Source organism: Phacochoerus africanus, chromosome 9 (assembly GCF_016906955.1).
Source record: "Phacochoerus africanus isolate WHEZ1 chromosome 9, ROS_Pafr_v1, whole genome shotgun sequence".
NCBI lineage: Eukaryota > Metazoa > Chordata > Mammalia > Artiodactyla > Suidae > Phacochoerus > Phacochoerus africanus.
Genome location: NC_062552.1, coordinates 19,407,196 through 19,424,156, shown reverse-complemented (window position 1 = coordinate 19,424,156; position 16,961 = coordinate 19,407,196). Strand labels below are relative to the sequence as shown.

General features: G+C 44.8%; 1 protein-coding gene across 1 annotated transcript in view; it reads left to right on the top strand.

The window, feature by feature from the left end:
- The window catches only part of KIAA0319 (KIAA0319 ortholog), a 100,098-nt gene extending 83,743 nt beyond the window's left edge, over positions 1 to 16,355 (top strand). The window contains exons 17-21 of the mRNA XM_047796950.1: positions 3,603 to 3,745; positions 5,721 to 5,843; positions 7,033 to 7,123; positions 9,862 to 9,953; positions 13,268 to 16,355. Of these exons, the coding sequence (XP_047652906.1) occupies positions 3,603 to 3,745; positions 5,721 to 5,843; positions 7,033 to 7,123; positions 9,862 to 9,953; positions 13,268 to 13,446 (628 nt within the window). The 3' untranslated portion in view covers positions 13,447 to 16,355. The remainder of the gene's footprint in view (positions 1 to 3,602; positions 3,746 to 5,720; positions 5,844 to 7,032; positions 7,124 to 9,861; positions 9,954 to 13,267) is intronic.
- Positions 16,356 to 16,961: the final 606 nt, after the last annotated feature.

The following is a 16,961-nucleotide window of genomic DNA, read 5'->3' as shown; positions in this document are numbered from 1 at the left end:
TTAGGGCTGCACCCGTGGCATATGGAGGTTCCCAGACTAGGAGTTGAATCGGAGCTGTAGCCACCAGCCTGTGCCAGAGCCACAGCAACACGGGATCTGAGCCACATCTGCAACCTGCAGCACAGCTCACAGCAATGCTGGATCCTTAACCCACTGAGCATAGTCAGGGATTGAACTGGCAACCTCATGGCTCCTAGTCGGATTCGTTTCCTCTGCGCCATGACGGGAATTCCCCTGATTTTGTAAATTTGTGTATTGCAATATGATTACCACCATAGCGTTAGCTAACACCTCTATCTCATCACATAATTATCATTTTCTTTTTGTGGTGGGAAAAAATTCAGAACTAATCTCCTAGCAACCTTGAAGTTTATAATACGGTATTATTGTCTGTAATCACTATGCAGTGTATTAGAGTTCTAGGACTTACTTATCTATTGGTTGCAAGTTTGTAGCTTTCCACATCTCCCCAGGTCTTCACTCCCAATCCCTCAACCCTGGTAACCACCGTTCTACTCCCCATTTTTATGAGTTCGGCTTATTTATTTATTTTTATGACTCTTCCTGTGGCATATGGAAGTCCCCAGTCTAGGGTTAGAATCAGAGCTAGAGGTGCTGGCCTGCACCACAGCCACAGTAACACCAGGTCCAAGCTGCATCCACTACCTACGTCACAGCTTGCCGCATCCTTAACCTACTGAGCAAAGCCAGTGATTGAACCTGCGTGCTCACAAACACTATGTTAGGTTCTTAATCTGCTGAGCCACAACAGGAACTTCAAGTTCCTCTCGTTGAGATTCTACATATAATTGATATGCAGTGTTTGTCTTTCTCTGTCTGACTTATCTCACTTAGCATCATGTCCTCAAGGTCCATCCATGTAGTCACAGAGGGCAGAATTGCCTTCTTTCTCACGGCTGAAAAACATTCCATTGTGTGTATATACCACATTTTTCTTATCCATTCATCTGTTGATGGACACTTAAATTGTTTCTATTTCTTGGCTATTGTGAATAATGCTGCAGTAAACATGGGACTGCATTTATCTCTTTGATTTCCTATTTTCATTTCCTTTGGACATATGCCCAGGAGTGGAATTGCTGGATCCATCCAGCAACATTTTTTTTTTTGGCCATCCTGGAGCATATGGAGTTCCTGGGCCAGGGGTAGTATCCTAGCCACAGCTGCAAACAAAGTCGCAGCTTCAGCAACGCCGGATCCTTAAGCTGCTGTGTGCAGCTAGGGATCAAACCTGCGTCCCAGCACTCCCAAGACGCTGCCGATCCCACTGCACCACAGTGGAAGCTCCCATCCAGCAACATATTAAAAGGATTATATACCATGGCCAAGTGGGATTTATCCTAGGAATGCAAGGGTGAGTCCGACGTGAAAATCAATAAGTATAGGAAACCATGTTAATAAAGGCCAAAAACCATATGATCATCTAAATAGACACAAAGCATTTTGACAAAATTTTCATGATGAGAACTCTTGTAGGTTGACTTGTGTCTCCCGAAAAGGTATGTTCAAGACTTAACCCCTGGTACCTGGGAATGTGACCTTATTTGGAAACAGTCATTGCAGGTGGAATTAGTTATTCTATACTCCAGTATAGCATACTGGAGTAGGGTGGACCCTTAATCCAACGTGACCGTGTCCTTATAAGAAGAGAAGAGACACCGAGACAGACACACAAGGAGACCACCATGTGATGCGGGAGGCAGAGATTGGAGTAATGTGTCTACAAGCCTTAGAATGCTAAGGCTTGCTGGCAACCCCGGAAGCTAAGAGAAAGGCATGGGATGGAGTTTTCCCTAGAGCCGTTCAGAGAGAGAATGGTCCTGCCAACACTTTGATTTTGTAATTCTAGTCTCTAATAGTGTGGGAGAATAAATTTCTGGCGTGTTAAGCCACCCAGTTTGTGGTACTTCTTGATGGCACCAATTTGGAAACAAATGCAGATTTGTTTTTTTTGTTTGTTTTTGTTTTTTTGTCTTTTTGCCTTTTCTAGGGCCGCTCCCGTGGCTTATGGAGGTTCCCAGGCTAGGGGTCTAATCAGAGCTCCAGCCACCAGCCTACGCCAGAGCCACAGCAACGAGGGATCCGAGCCACGTCTGCAACCTATACCACAGCTCATGGCAATGCTGGATCCTTAACCCACTGAGCAAGGCCAGGGATTGAACCTGTGACCTCATGGTTCCTAGTCGGATTCATTAACCACTGTGCCACGACAGGAACTCCCACAAATGCAGATTTGAATAGAAATTTCTCCAAAGAAGATATGCAAATGGCCACTAAGCACATGAAAAGATGCTCAACACCAGTGGCTATTAGGGAAATGCAAATCAAAATCTCTTCACATGCACTAGGATGGCTAAAATCCAAAAGATAGACCATAAAACGATTGGCAAATATCACACACTGTTGGTAGGAATGTAAAATGGTGGCGCCACTGTAGAAAACAGGTTGTCAGTTCCTCGAAACGCTAAACGTAGAGTTATCATTCAACCCAGTAACTCCACTCCTGGGTATATACCCAAGAGAAATGATAAACATGTGTCCATACAAAATCTGGTATGTGAGCATTCACAGTGGTGTTTGTATAGCCAAAAAGTATATACAATCTGGAGTTCCTGTCGTGGCTCAGTGGAAAAGAATCTGACTAGCATCCGTGAGGACACAGGTTCAGTCTCTGGCCTCACTCAGTGGGTTAAGGATCCAGTATTGCTGTGAGCTGTGGTATAGGTCACAGACATGGCTTGGATCTGGCATTGCTGTGGCTGTGGTGTAGACCGGCATCTACAGCTTCAATTTGACCCCTAGCCTGGGAACCTCCATATGCCATGGGTGCGGCCCTAAAATTAAAAAAAAAAAAAAAGTATATGCAATCCAAATGTCATCAATCGATGAGTAAGTAAAATGAGATATATTCATATGATTGAATAATATTTGGCTATTCAAAGGAAGGGGAAATACTGATACATGCCACAACAACTTTGAGGAACTTTAAAGTCATTATGCTAAGCGAAAAAAGCCAGACACAAGATTCCTCACATATATTCCATTTATATCAAAAGCCCAGAATAGTCAAACCCTCAGAGACAGAAAGTAGATCAGCAGTTGTCAGGAGCTGTGGGGCACGGAGGTGGCTGCTAATGCATGTGGGGTTTTTTCTGTGACGATGGAAATTTTCTGGATTTAGATGGCAGTGATTGTTGCACAACTTTGTGAGTAGACGAAAGGTCACTGAATCACACACATTAGAAGGGTGACTTTCATTGTGGGTATATCTCCACAAAAAGGTAAAAATAAAGATGCATCTGAAAGTTATTCTGTGTGTGGTTGTGTCTGTTCGCATGCATGTCCACTTTGCTCCTTTTATCTCAAGGTCTGTCATCAGTTGAACTATGGGACCAAAAGAGCCTTTATTTGTGCATAGAAACGGATCTGTTCCTTGGCCCAGAGGGTACGCCCCGTGTCCTTGCTGAGCCACAGAGCTGTGACAGTCTCCTCAGCTCCGCTTGTCAGATGGCTGGGGTGGATGCGGCGTGTTTGTCACCACCTGACTGTGTGGCTGTCCTCTCTCTCTGTTTCCTCTGCAGCACCGTGATTGTGTTTTATGTACAGAGCGGGCCCCCTTTCCAGGTCCTCAAAGCTGCAGAAGTGGCCCGCAATCTGCACAGGCGTCTCTCAAAGGAAAAGGCTGATTTCTTGCTTTTCAAAGTCTTGAGGATTGACACGGCAGGTATGTCCCCTACAGAAATATTGTTTTAGAGTTCAAGGAATGTAAACATCTCTTTGTTGTATGTTCAGAATTGGATTGCACCGGACTAATCCCATCCAATTAAATGCAATGAGTCTTAATAGAAACGTAAATAACTACCCACTGAGGTTAAAATAAGAGATTTCTTGGAAGAGGTGAAATATGATTTAGTTCCAGCATGTAAGGACCATGGCCAGGTCTCATCATCTTTTTTGACTTAAGAGGGAATGAAGTTTAATATTTAATTAGCTTTCTAATTTCTTTACGTCAATCCCTAAGGGAATATTCTAAAGGAATCATATTTGCTAATCATGGCTGCATTTTACTGGCATAAAAAGAGGACATGTGGGATTTGCTTTGCATTTATGCCTTCAGTCGGTTTCCTGCAATACATATTTTCCAACTTTATTTTGGTGGGAAACTGGAGAGAAACAACAGTCATGGTCATTTTTCTTTTGTTTTGTTTTTCGGGCTGCACCTGTGGCATGTAGAAGTTCCCAGGCCAGGGATCAGATCAGAGCTGCAGCTGCAGGCCTACACCACAGCCACAGCAACATGGGATCCAAGCCATGTCTGCAACCTATACCACAGCTCATGTCAACGCCAGATCCTTAACCCACTGAGCGAGGCCAGGGATCGAACCATTGTCCTCCTGGATACTAGTCAGATTTGTTTCTGCTGAACCACGACGGAAACTCCTAAATTAGTTTTTTAAATACCTCCTTTATTTCTAGCTGCAAAAGTAACATTTGTTTATTGTAGGAAATTTGGAATATCCAGGAAGAGGAAAAATTTGGACAATTCTCTAGATTCAAGAGTCTAGAATTCCCACCATTCCAAGATAACTTTTGTTCATATTTTGATGTTTTTCCTTCCAATTCCCCCACCATTGGAAAACTTAATACAACCGGGATAATTTGATATACATTATTAAATCTTTTTAACCTCAAGTCACATTATGATCACTTTCTCAATCTTTTAAAATCTATCCCTTAATAATATATTCTTGGCCACACATTATTCCACCTTGGATATGTCCCACGATTTATACAACCAAGTGTCTACACAGACTATCAGGTTGATTTTAAATAATGCTGCAATGTGGGAGTTCCCGTTGTGGCTCAGAAGGTTGAGAACCAGACATAGTATCTGTGAGGATGCAGGTTCAATCCCTGGCCTCACTCAGGGGATTAAGGATCCATCATTGCCACAAGCTGTGGTGTAGGTTCAGTTCCAGCATTGCTGTGGCTGTGGCGTAGACCGGCAGCTGCAGCTCCAATTGGACCCCTAGCCTGGGAACCTCCATATGCCGCAGGTGTGGCTATAAAAAAGAGTGAATGAATGGATGAATAAATAAATAAATAAATAAAGCTACAATGTAGATAAATCTTTGTGCACATCCCCAGTCATATTCACTGGATAAATTCTTAGACTTTATCTTTCTTAAGCCCAAGAGTGCCACGTTTCCGCTATTTTTTTTTTTTTTTTAAGGGCCACATCCATGGCATATGGAGGCTCCCAGGCTAGGGGGTAAAATCAGAGTTTAGCTGCCAGCCTACGCCATAGCCACAGCAACACCAGATCTAACCCGCATCTGCAACCTACACCACAGCTCACAGCAATGCCAGATCCTTAACCCACTGAGCCAGGCTAAGGATCGAATCCTTGACCTCATGGACCGGTCAGGTTCATTAACCACTGGGCCACGAAGGGAACGCCTCTGCTACATTTTTAAGCCTTCTGTTTCCTGGTGCAGGTATTAGCTTATTTCTGCCATTTGCTTCCTGATAAGATTGTCAACATGAGAGACTTAGCCTGGGACCCCTGTCCACATTGTAAGAGGCTCTTGGTTCAGTAAGACGCCTCTCTTCAGGGCCTACATGATGAAAAGACCCAGGCTGAAGCCAGGATCCCCTTTTTCTCTGTGGTGACCTCTGCCCTGCTCGCCTCCTTGCAGGGTGCCTTCTGAAGTGTTCTGGCCACGGTCACTGCGACCCCATCACAAAGCGCTGTATTTGCTCCCAGCTGTGGATGGAGAATCTGATCCAGCGTTATATCCAGGATGGGGAGAGCAACTGTGGTGAGTCTGGTGAGCTGGTGCCTTTGGGTGAGGAGACTTCTGAATTGTCAGAAAGATCTGGAAGGTTTGCAGCTGTGAGTCCACCCCCCTTCTCACCCAAAGCTGGGGGAGCAATGGCTTAAAATCCTCCCGCAGTTCACCTTGGAGTTGTGTTTAAGGCTCTTCTGTGAAACTTCCCAATGAGGAAGTTCACCGTGGCAGAGCATGTTCGGCTCACCATCATAGGCGTTGCCGAGAAGGTTGCTTTGGGTACGTGGCCCTCGTTTCCAGATGGTACCTGCCTTGACTGAGCTGAGTGGGATCTCCTGGTGAAGTGGCCCTGAGTGTGGACCTGGCTGGAACCAGATAAACAAGAGACTTGGCCCACTCTCCCAGGCTGTCTGCCCAAGCAGGCAACCCAAACTGGAGCCATCCCCTCAGTCAGCCATGCTGAGGAGCAAACTGCATCTTAATGCCAGTCTATTTCTAAGAGAAATTTTGTTGTCTTGGGGGATCCAGATGGACACAATTGGCAGAAAAATGAGGACGAGCTGACGGCCAACCTGTGTTCCCAATCTCTACTCCACAAAAAATTGAAAATAGCCAGCCCTCAGATCATTACGCCAAGAGCCTGTAATAGAGTTAAATGTCGTGTATTTCCTTTCTTGGCTTCTCTCTTCCTGAGTTGCTGTTGCAAAGCTTTTTACATTGAATTTCTGCAAGGGTGTCCAGAAAATGAAGTTCTGGTAGTTTCTGAGTGGCTGCCCGCCTCCATGAAAAGTGTCTCCATGGCATAGGCAGCCATATAAATTCTTTATTTGCTTTAAGCAAACCAGGCCAGAACTATTTTTGAGGTTCTGTGATTCTGGTATATTTTGACGTGACTCATATGAATCTTTAAGAGGCCCTACTTCTTCATTGATGAATTTTAGTTTTTTTTCTCAGACTATTCTGTTTGCAAGTCAGCGTGAAGTATGTGCTTACTAAGGTTCCTGATCCAAGTGGATGAAAGTAGGGTGGTTTTAAGTTGCTCTTGATTTTATTTATTTTTTACCTTGCTTAGGCTCTGCGACCAGCCTGGTGAGGTGGTAGCAACACCACAGATGGCCTTTGCTTGTAAGGACTCAGAAATATTCACTATGAGTCTTTGAAATACAGCTGTTTTGCAAATGGTATGTAACACGTCTGCTCTGGTTTTCTTGTTTTCCAGAGTGGAGTGTGTTCTATGTGACAATACTGGCTCTCACTCTCGTGGTGCTCACAGGGGGTGTAACCTGGCTTTGCATCTGCTGCTGCAAGAGGTACCTGGCATGCTTATTTATTTACCTGAAATAAAGTTGCAGCATGAAATGTGATACGACAGTTTTAGTGGCTTTCCCTCAGGTTTGTTAAACTGCTAAACTCCTTGACAATAACTCTTTGTTTGTTTGTCTTTTTAGGGCCATAGGTATGGCATATGGCAGTTCCCAGGCTAAGGGTAGAATTGGAGCTACAACTGCCGGTCTACACCACAGCCACAGCAATACTGCATCCAAGCCGTGTCTTCGATCTACACCACAGCTCACAGCATTGCTGGATCCCCGACCCACTGAGTGAGGCCAGGGATCAAACTCGCATCCTCCTGGATGCTGGTCAGATTCCTTTCCCCTGTGCCACAATGAGAATTCCCAACAATTACTCTTTTTATGAAGAGAAACCAGGTTTTAAAGGCACTTTATAATGCGTTCTCCCCCATGAGGCATTATGTGCCTAGTTAAATGGAATAATAATAGAAGCAGCCTTTTCTCACTGTGACTGTCCTATTTTCAAGAAGATTCAATGATTCTGTGTCAAACCTAACTGTCTTTTCTGTCATTTTCACATTGTGTTCACTGGAACACCACCTACGTGGCCTGACTAATTTGCCTTCCATAGAGAAAGGAGTTCTAGAAGTATACCGATCCATTAGATTTTCATAATGTTACATCCGTAAAGCAACAGTATCATCTACCTGAATTCTGTTTCATAAATGCAAAACTTTAAGTGAAATGATGCCAGCACCAAAGAGAAGTTTTGCTTTCAGTATTTCTTCTTCCCCCCCCCACCCATGGAGCTAACCTCTGAGAAGCCCCAGAGCTGCCTAATTGTCCGAACCTTCCAGAACCCCATGCCTGACCCTCCGTAAGGAGATTCGTAGGGATAATGATTACTCAAGATCTTAGAAGATGGCATTGGCTCCACTTTCCTATATGAAACTCTATAAATGTGCTCCGAAGAAGACGTTTATCATAAAATTGGTATACCATCATAATAGTTATTTTTTCAGAGACCATTTACAAATTGTTTTAGTTTTATTTGTGATTACTTTCCCAAAGATAGGGTTGGTAAAAGAGAATAAGGACACAGGCATTTAGAAGCTGCCATCCCATTGAGTTTTCCCAGAACTTTCTGGGTTGGTGGTTACCCTGGTGGACTTGGCTTTAAAAATTCTGCAGCTTTGTGACATTTATATCAAAGAGCCCTGGTGGACTTGGCTTTAAAAATTCTGCAGCTTTGTGACATTTATATCAAAGAGATGATGATAATGATAAGAGTGGTGGACTGTGGGCATTTATTATTTACCATTGTGATGAATGGCTCTAAGCGCTTTACATGTATTATCTTATTTAGTCCTCCCATCAACCATATAAGAGACTGTTCTTACTCCCATTTTACAGGCGGGACCATGGAGTCACAGAAGTAATAAAAAAATGATCTCAAAGTCACCCAGTTGGTAACCCCAGAGTTGAGGGCCCAAGCCCTTAGAAAGCTGCATTTGCTCTCTATACATCTTACCATGGTTTTGTTGTGTATTTTCTTTTTCTTTGTTGTTTTTCCTTTTTTGCTTTTTTTGTTTTTGTTTGGTTTGGTTTGATTTGGTTTTTTGTTTTGCTTTTTAGGGCTGCACCCTAGGCATATGGAAGTTCCCAAGCTAGGGGTCAAATGGGAGGTACAGCTGCCGGCCTACACCACAGCCATGGCAACACGGGATCCGAGCCACATCTGCGACCTACACCACAGCTCATGGCAACACTGGATCCTCAGCCCAGTGAGGGAGGCCAGGGGTTGAACCTGCAACCTTATGGATACTAGTCAGATTCTTTTCCACTGTACCACAAGAGGAACTCCCTTGATGTGTATTTTCAAATCGTCCTCTGAAGCATAGGATGAGGTAATAGATCAGCTTGGTTGTTTTTAATGTGTTGGGAAAAAAATGAAAGGCTAGGTTGTTGCAAATTCCTTTCAGGGATGTATTATAATTTCTTTTCATTATAATGTCTTTTTTTCTGACTGCTAGTTAAATCATTTTTTCATTCCTGCATCTTTGGACATCCCAGGATAGGTAGGATAGGTTCAGGGGGAAACTTGCTCATCCAGATTTTTCTGAGGAAGAAATTACTCATGGAGAAAAGCTTTCTGGGCCAACACATGGGTATGGAGAATTTTCAAAAAGATCCCTGGCACCTCGGCTTGAAGCTTGGGTGAGAGCCTCCACTTACGTGGGTGATAGCAGTGGGGCCATTCTTCGTACTCTGACACATGTTCCCTTTTCTTTTGTCTTTTTTTTTTTTTTTTTTAAGGTCTGTACCTGCGGCACATGGAGGTTCCCAGGCTAGGGGTCAAATCAGAGCTACAGCTCCTGGCCTACACCACGGCCACAGCAACACCAGATTTGAGCCAGGTCTGCAATGTACACCATAGCTCATGGCAACACCAAATCCTTAACCCACTGAGGGAGGCCAGGGATCGAACCTGCATCCTTACAGATGCTAATCAGATTTGTTTCTGCTGAGCCATGACGGGAACTCCCTTGTTTCTTCAAGGTGCATGATGTACCTCAGACCCACTGAACTCAGAGTCTGCTGTGCACACATATTACCACTAGAAGATGTCAATTAATAGAACGTACTAACATTCTAAAGGCAAAACATTGCCTTTAGTGTCCTCCACGTGTTTGAAATTCTGCATCCCAGTAACCTTTCTGAGGATCTGAGCTGACCTTTGCTTTGTTCTTTTTCAGACGGAAAAGGACTAAAATAAGGAAAAAAACAAAGTACACTATCCTTGATAACATGGATGACCAGGAAAGAATGGAACTGAGGCCCAAATATGGTAAGGCCATCTCCAAGAAGATTTCCTGGTGCCTTCCTATTATGTGATCCAGGCGTCTGAGAGTCACCTTGGGTGAACGGAGAGCAGCAGGCTTGAGTCTGTGCTTTATCTGGGCAGGGAGAGGCTGGGATTCTGTGAAGAAAGTCAACATACGTTGGTCCCAGGGATATGCTAACCTGGAGGCGATGGTTGTGTTAAAAATTTAATGAAATTTTGACAAAGTGCTTTGAGGCGTGAATGGATGATGGATAGGAAATGCCTATTATCAGTTGAACACTCACCAGATGACCCCAGGAATAAGACTGTTTTTCAGACAGGTGTCCCCAGCGCCTGGCTTTTCTCTGCTCATGGTCAGAGGGTGTGGGCCTATGATGCTGTTTTACCCCAGCTCATCTCTGAATGCTGTTCCCTTTAGGTCTGCCTCACACAAAATGCCGCAAAACATTTGGACTTCCAAACCAACATTTTTTAGTGGCTGCATTAGATAATTAGCCATTGTATAGATGGATACAAAAGCTTTTACAGAAGAGTGACTTTCTTCACAATGTGAATTGATCCCCATGCTTAGAACTATCACTTACCCGCATCAATGAACTTTCTAATCCTCCCTAATGCTTAGAGACTTAATGAAACTTGCCTGGCCCTCTGAGGCTGCTTAGCAGGGCTTCTATGGATTTTCCACAATTCTGGATTTATGACTACATTAATTCTTAACAGACGGCTGTAATTGCCTTCAGACTTATTAGATGCAAGACCTCATCCAGAGTAAATGTGTGTCTGCCCTCTGCACAGATTCCCAGTTAGGCCCTGGAGACGGGGAGGAGAAAGAAGCAGAGGGCCTGCCTTTGGAAACTCAGAGCCCAGAGGAGGATAATCACACCAGAGTGCAGGGTCCTGCGGAAGCAAGACGCCTCTGCCCCGTGGGAACACAGGGGCCAGAAAGACTGGCAGTGCATGGAAAGTGTGGTTCTGGGCTTTGGCAGGGAGAGCCTCTCAGGAAATCCACATAACAGCATCCATTTATGAAGTGCTCACCATCTGTATTACATAATTAATATCAGAGGTATTAGAAAGAGACTTTATACCTAAGAGCACAAAGGGCTTTGAGGGGCATTATCTCACCTGCCTGCCTCCTAAAATCCACTCACCCTTCTGACGTTCCTGTTTCTACTCACAGGACCCCCTGCTCTGCATCACCAGGTGCTGCACTTCAGGCACTGGTGCTCAGTCTGGGGTGCCTTGTCCCCACTCCAGCCACCCCATCTTGCCTGGGCTCTTGTCCTCTTTCCTCGTCATCTCACCAGCCCGCTAGTTTAGACCCTGGTGATCTTACCTGTGGACTAATGGTAATAGTTAGTAGGTACTCTTCTTTTTTTTTTTGGCTTTTTAGGGCCACACTGGTGGCATATGGAGATTCCCAGGCTAGGGGTCAGATCAGAGCTGTAGCCACCAGCCTACACCACAGCTTACAGCAACATCAGATCCTTAACCCACTGAGTGAGGCCAGGGATCAAACCTGCATCCTCATGGATGCTAGTTGGGTTCGTTAACCTCTGAGCCACGATGCGAATTCCACAAGGTACTATTCTATGCACGTCATCCATTGAATTCCCATGCTGCCAACAGCTCCGTGGGAGATGTACTGATTGTCCCAATTTTACAGAAGGGGAAACTGAGGCACGGAAAAGTTTAGCGCCTTGCCCGAGCAACAGAGCTGGTGGGTGCCAAAGATGGGTGGGACAGGCTGTCTGCTCCAGAGGCCGGGCTCCCTTCCTCCACACTGTGCTGCTCTTTGGCGGGGGCGGGGAGGTGGTGGCTGGCTCTCCATCTGTCCCCCCCTTTCTTCCTTCTGTTCTGCACACCGGGTTCTAGTAATGTCTTAAAATAACATTTTAGTCAAGTCACTCCTTTGTTAATAGGTAAACTCCAAACTTCGTGTCTTCCCTTGATTCTTGGATTCATGTGCTTTTCTGTGAGGTGCCAGCCGCTCTCTCTAGCCTCTCTTTTATTCCTTCTTACATGAATTGTTTGCTGCAGATAGTTTTCTCCAAGTGTTTCTGGATGCCTCTGTTTTCTCCATGCTCCCCCTCTATCCTGTCCAAACCCACCACTCTCTCCAAATCCCATCCTGTGTGAACCATCTCCGAAGCTTATAAGTGTGCGCTTACCTCTTCCTAAATCACATAAAATTTGTTTTAAAAAATTTCTTGGAGTTCCCATTGTGATGCAGTGGAAACGAATCTGACCAGTAACCATAAGGTTGTAGGTTCGATCCCTGGCCTTGCTCAGTTGGGTTGAGGATCCAGCGTTGCCATGAGCTGTGGTGTAGGTCACAGACCCAGCTTGGATCCTGAGTTGCTGTGACTGTGGTGTAGGCTGGCAGCTGTAGCTCTGATTTGATCCCTAGCCTGGGAACCTCCATATGCTGCAGGTATGGCCTTAAAGAAAAAAAAAAAAAATTCTTGCCTGTCATGACTTCTTTTCTTATGAGTCTTTGTCTTAAACCCTTAACTAAAAACTATAAATTCTTTGAGGACAGGTATCATATCTTATACCTGTCCCTTCTCTTTTTTTAATCTCCAGCAATCACATATTCAGTTAGAAATATTTGATTGGACCAAATGATAAAATCATAATGGTTTTCATTTATTGAGTACTTACTAAGTGGGCCAGAGCTTTACGTGCCCGAGCTCACTTAAGCCTCACCATAAGAAGCTTTGTTGCTGCAAGTAGATGCTTTGTTATCTCCTAATGAATGAGAAGACTGAAAGCCCAGAGAAGTTAGGTAACTTGCCCAGGATCACACAGCTGGTAAGTGACAAAGCCTGGCCTTGGAGTCCCCTTCATGGCTCCAAGGTAATGAACCCAACTAGTATCTGTGAGGATATGTGTTTAATCCCTGGCCTCACTTAGTGGGTTAAAGATCCAGCATTGCTGTGAGCTGTGGTGTAAGTTGCAGATGTGGCTTGGAACTGGCGTTGCTGTGGCTGTGGTGTAGGGTGGCAGCTACAGCTCCAATTTGACCCCTAGCCTGGGACCCTCCATATGCCCCAGGTGTGGCTGTAGAAAGCCAAAAAAAAAAAAAAAAAAACCAACCAAACAAACAAACCAAAAAACCCCCAAAAAACTTGGCCTCTAGCTCAGGAGTGATTCCAAAGGCCCTGTTAATACTCACTAGGAAACCCCAACTCCTGCTGCGTCATGAGTGATGGCTTTGCAGATACCGGGCGCATGGCTCCATGCACGGGACCAGAATGACAGCTGAGAGGGAAAATGCCCTCCCCGCCAAGATATGTCTGTCCGCTTCTCCCTAGGTATCAAGCACCGAAGCACAGAGCACAACTCCAGCCTCATGGTGTCCGAGTCTGAGTTTGACAGTGATCAGGACACAATCTTCAGCCGAGAGAGGATGGAGCGAGGGAATCCAAAAGTTTCCATGAACGGCTCCCTCAGAAATGGAGCTGCCTTCAGCTATTGCTCAAAGGACAGATAATGGAGCGGTTGTGGACCAGAAGGCTGCCCACAGGAATCCTTGAATCCGGGAGAGTCAGTGGAAGTTAAAATATAAAACTAACTGTTGTTAGAATAGTTTCCGTCCTTTCTCACTGGGCTGGACATGTCTCACCGCATTTTCAAAGACCTGTTCCTCTTGGGGCTTTTGAGACACTAAACGAAAAAGAAAAACATTGCTCTTTTAACTGAGATGCTCATTCATAGGAGTAGAGGTTGGGTGAGACACAAAGGTACATGCTTAAAAGAGCTTAGTGGTTTTGTAGCTGCCACAGTGTTATGTCCCTGTGTTAGGAGAAAGGTTAACCTGTTTCCACCTGCAGACCCTTAGGGAGGGTGAGTTAAACATGGATGTAAACAGGGCCAGTTTCTCTCAGGAGCTGTGATTGCCTTTCAAGACGACTTTCCAAACATGGTTTCTGTTGCAGGACCCACAGAATCCAAGGGCGATGTGTGTCTGAGGTGCGGGTTGTCCCTTGTCCAGCAAGTTTTCTGTGCTGAAGGGACACCTGTCCAGAACCAAGCTCTCCTGGTCTTGCTCCTTTGCCATGGCCAACCACCACTTCTGTGCTTTCTCTAGAGAGCAGCTCCTGGAAGTTCAAGAGCTAAATAAGAATTGTATTCTGAGGAGCAGAGGCAATAGAAAGGGAGCTGGCATTTGCCGACTTGCAGGTTGAAAGTTGAAGTTTTATCTTTTCTTTCTCCAAGGGGGGGGGGAAAAAAAGCTACACTGAGGCGTCTCTCAGCCCCAGTTTACATTAAGCATAAGAAAAGTGATTATTAATTCATTAGACGTTTATTGAGTGTATGCTATAGGCCATGCATTTGGACCTCCATCAAGAAAGACTCAGCGACTTTGTAATATATGCCCTCCGCCCTCCACATCTGCGGATTCAGGAACTGCAGGGATGTGGGCCCCGTGGATGCAGGAAGGTGGGTACGACTTTAACACTGGTCAAGGTATTCCCAAACCCTGACCAGTCTGATGAAGATGGTATGCTTATGATAATTAGGCCCTACGGGCACTTTCCCTAGTAGCTCGATGTAGATATCCACTTCATATGTTTAAAGATATATTTATTAAACCATTCTCTACTAAATATCTTCTTTTAAATATATGGAAAAAAATGAAAGCATCCCCAACTACATAGCATCACCCCAGAGCAGTGAACTTTAATTGTAGCCTGATAAGTTGCTTGGCTGATGATCAGCCCGTGATCCTGAGGCTGGTGGCCTGGGTGGTGGCGCCCTTGGCCTTCTCTGTGGGGAGATTAGAATGAGAGGTGGGGCCCATCACAGACACAACAGGTGCTGTGGCATCACACACATGACCACACCTAAGCAATCTTCTGTTGCACAAGTTTCTGTCACACAAGGGGGAAAATAGAGTTGTTCTGTTATGACTACGTGGAGAGGCAAGGAGATTAAACCATCCAGTTGAGATCATCAGGACAGGAAAATGGAGAAAATAGTTTCCAGGGGCCACTGGAAAAAAAAAAAAAAAATGAAGCTTTCGAGTGCTTTTGTTCTCATTGCTAACATTCATCCTCATGAGAATACCGTATTTTTCATTATTGTACTTTCTGGGGAATGGCAAAAGTAAAAAGCATAGGAATGTAAGTTTTTTAAGAATAATTTCTTGTCTTAGGTCTACACGTTCTGTATAGCTGGTCAGTTCAATACGATTAACGGTGTTAGAAGGAAAATGTGAATTTTTTACATCACTATTTAGCTTCATAAACTTAAAACCTGCCCTACCTAGTAGCTAGGGTTATATTATTTTTGTGCACAACTGGAAATTTCTGGCATAGAGGATGGCAGCCCAAATATGAGGTCAGTAGAGTCTAGTGATGGATGCAGGAGTGATCACCTGTTAAGTGCTATGTATGTAATACCTGTACTTTACATGCTCAGTTGATCCTTACCATCAACCCTGAAAAGTAGATATGAGTATTCTCTTGCTGCACATAATGACCTGAAGGCTCAGAGAGTTTAAGTAACTTGCTCAAGATCACAGCCAATTAGTGGTGGATCTAGGAGTGGAATACGAATTTTTTCAAGCTACAAAATCCATGCTTTCCAGCCTCCTCTCCTAACTACACAAAGAGATTCCGCCCCCACCTGTTGGGGGACAAATTCTGGTGGACCTTCTGGATCACTTGCAAGTTCTGTTCCTAGGACCAAGGATTCCCTTTGTGAAGAGAGCAAAAGACAAAGGAGAGAAGCCTCCCTCCTTGCTCCCGTTGGATCACACCCAGGGCCACCCTTCTAGGCAGCCAAGTGCTGCTTCTGCCACTCCTCCTTTTTTGAGCCTGTCCCCAGCCCAGCTCGTCTAATCTTTGCACCACAGCTGGATCTTGAATCTACGGTGGGTCAAAAATAAATGCCACACCAGTGATCAGAAAGTGGGTCTTCTCTTGTTATCCCACTTCTCATCAGAGGAGCAGAGCGTGAGGTGGGATGGCAGCCAGCATTCCTCCTTTGTGCACCTGCCACTAGGGCTTCAGGGAAGAGGACCTCTGGAGAGATGAGAGGAGCAGGGCCTGAGAATGAGGGAGAGGGCATTGGCAGGACCCACAAGCTGACATGAGTCTTACCTGTTGGTTAAAAAATCAACAAAGAAGTATCCAAATGCACAGTATTAAGAGGCCAAGCATGTTTATGACTCAAGAACCTGCCAAAAACCTGCAGTGAGGTAAGAAAACATACCACGTGGCATGCCAGCACTTTCACCTTGATGGGCAAGGGGAGGGGGAGCACCATTCTTTGTGTGTGTGACCAGACCCTCATGGACTATGGCTTAAGCGTTGGTTTCTTTGTTAAATGGTACCTTTTCCCCATGTATCGACAAGGTATCCTTTCTAATATAACACTATTAAACATATGTGCTAACCTAAATAAAGGTGTCTGTATTCTCTGTAATGCCGCCTTCTTGTTAATGGGGAGTGAGGGTACTTATTCTTTATGCTGCTGTCTAGAGGGATTTCGCTGGATGGAATAGGAGGCAGCAGAATGGTCCATGACCTGTTTTTGTGTGGCTGGTGAGCTAGGAATGGTTTTCACATTTTCAAATGGTTGTAAATGAAAATTTTTTTGTAACACATGAATCACATGCAATTCAGATGTCAGTGTCCATATATAAAATCTTCTTGGAACACAGGCACACTTAATCATTTGTTGGTTCCCCAGCAATAGAGGTGAGTAGTTTCAACAGAGACTGTGTCCCAAGTCTAAAATATCTACAATCTGGTCCTTTAAAGAGAAAAATTTGCTGGAGCCTGGCGTAGCACCCCTGGCTTCCTCCCCTTTGGAGGACAGGACTTGGGGAGGCACTGAGCATGCTCAGCTCTGCCTCTGTTTTTCTCTGGCTTCTCGCATATTAATGGGGAGTCTACCCCCTGCTGGAAAATGCCTACAGCTGTTAGAGGTGCAAATTAGATCAAGGGGAGCATGCACTTCCACTACAGCCCCTTATCTAGTTTCTATCAGTGCTAAAGC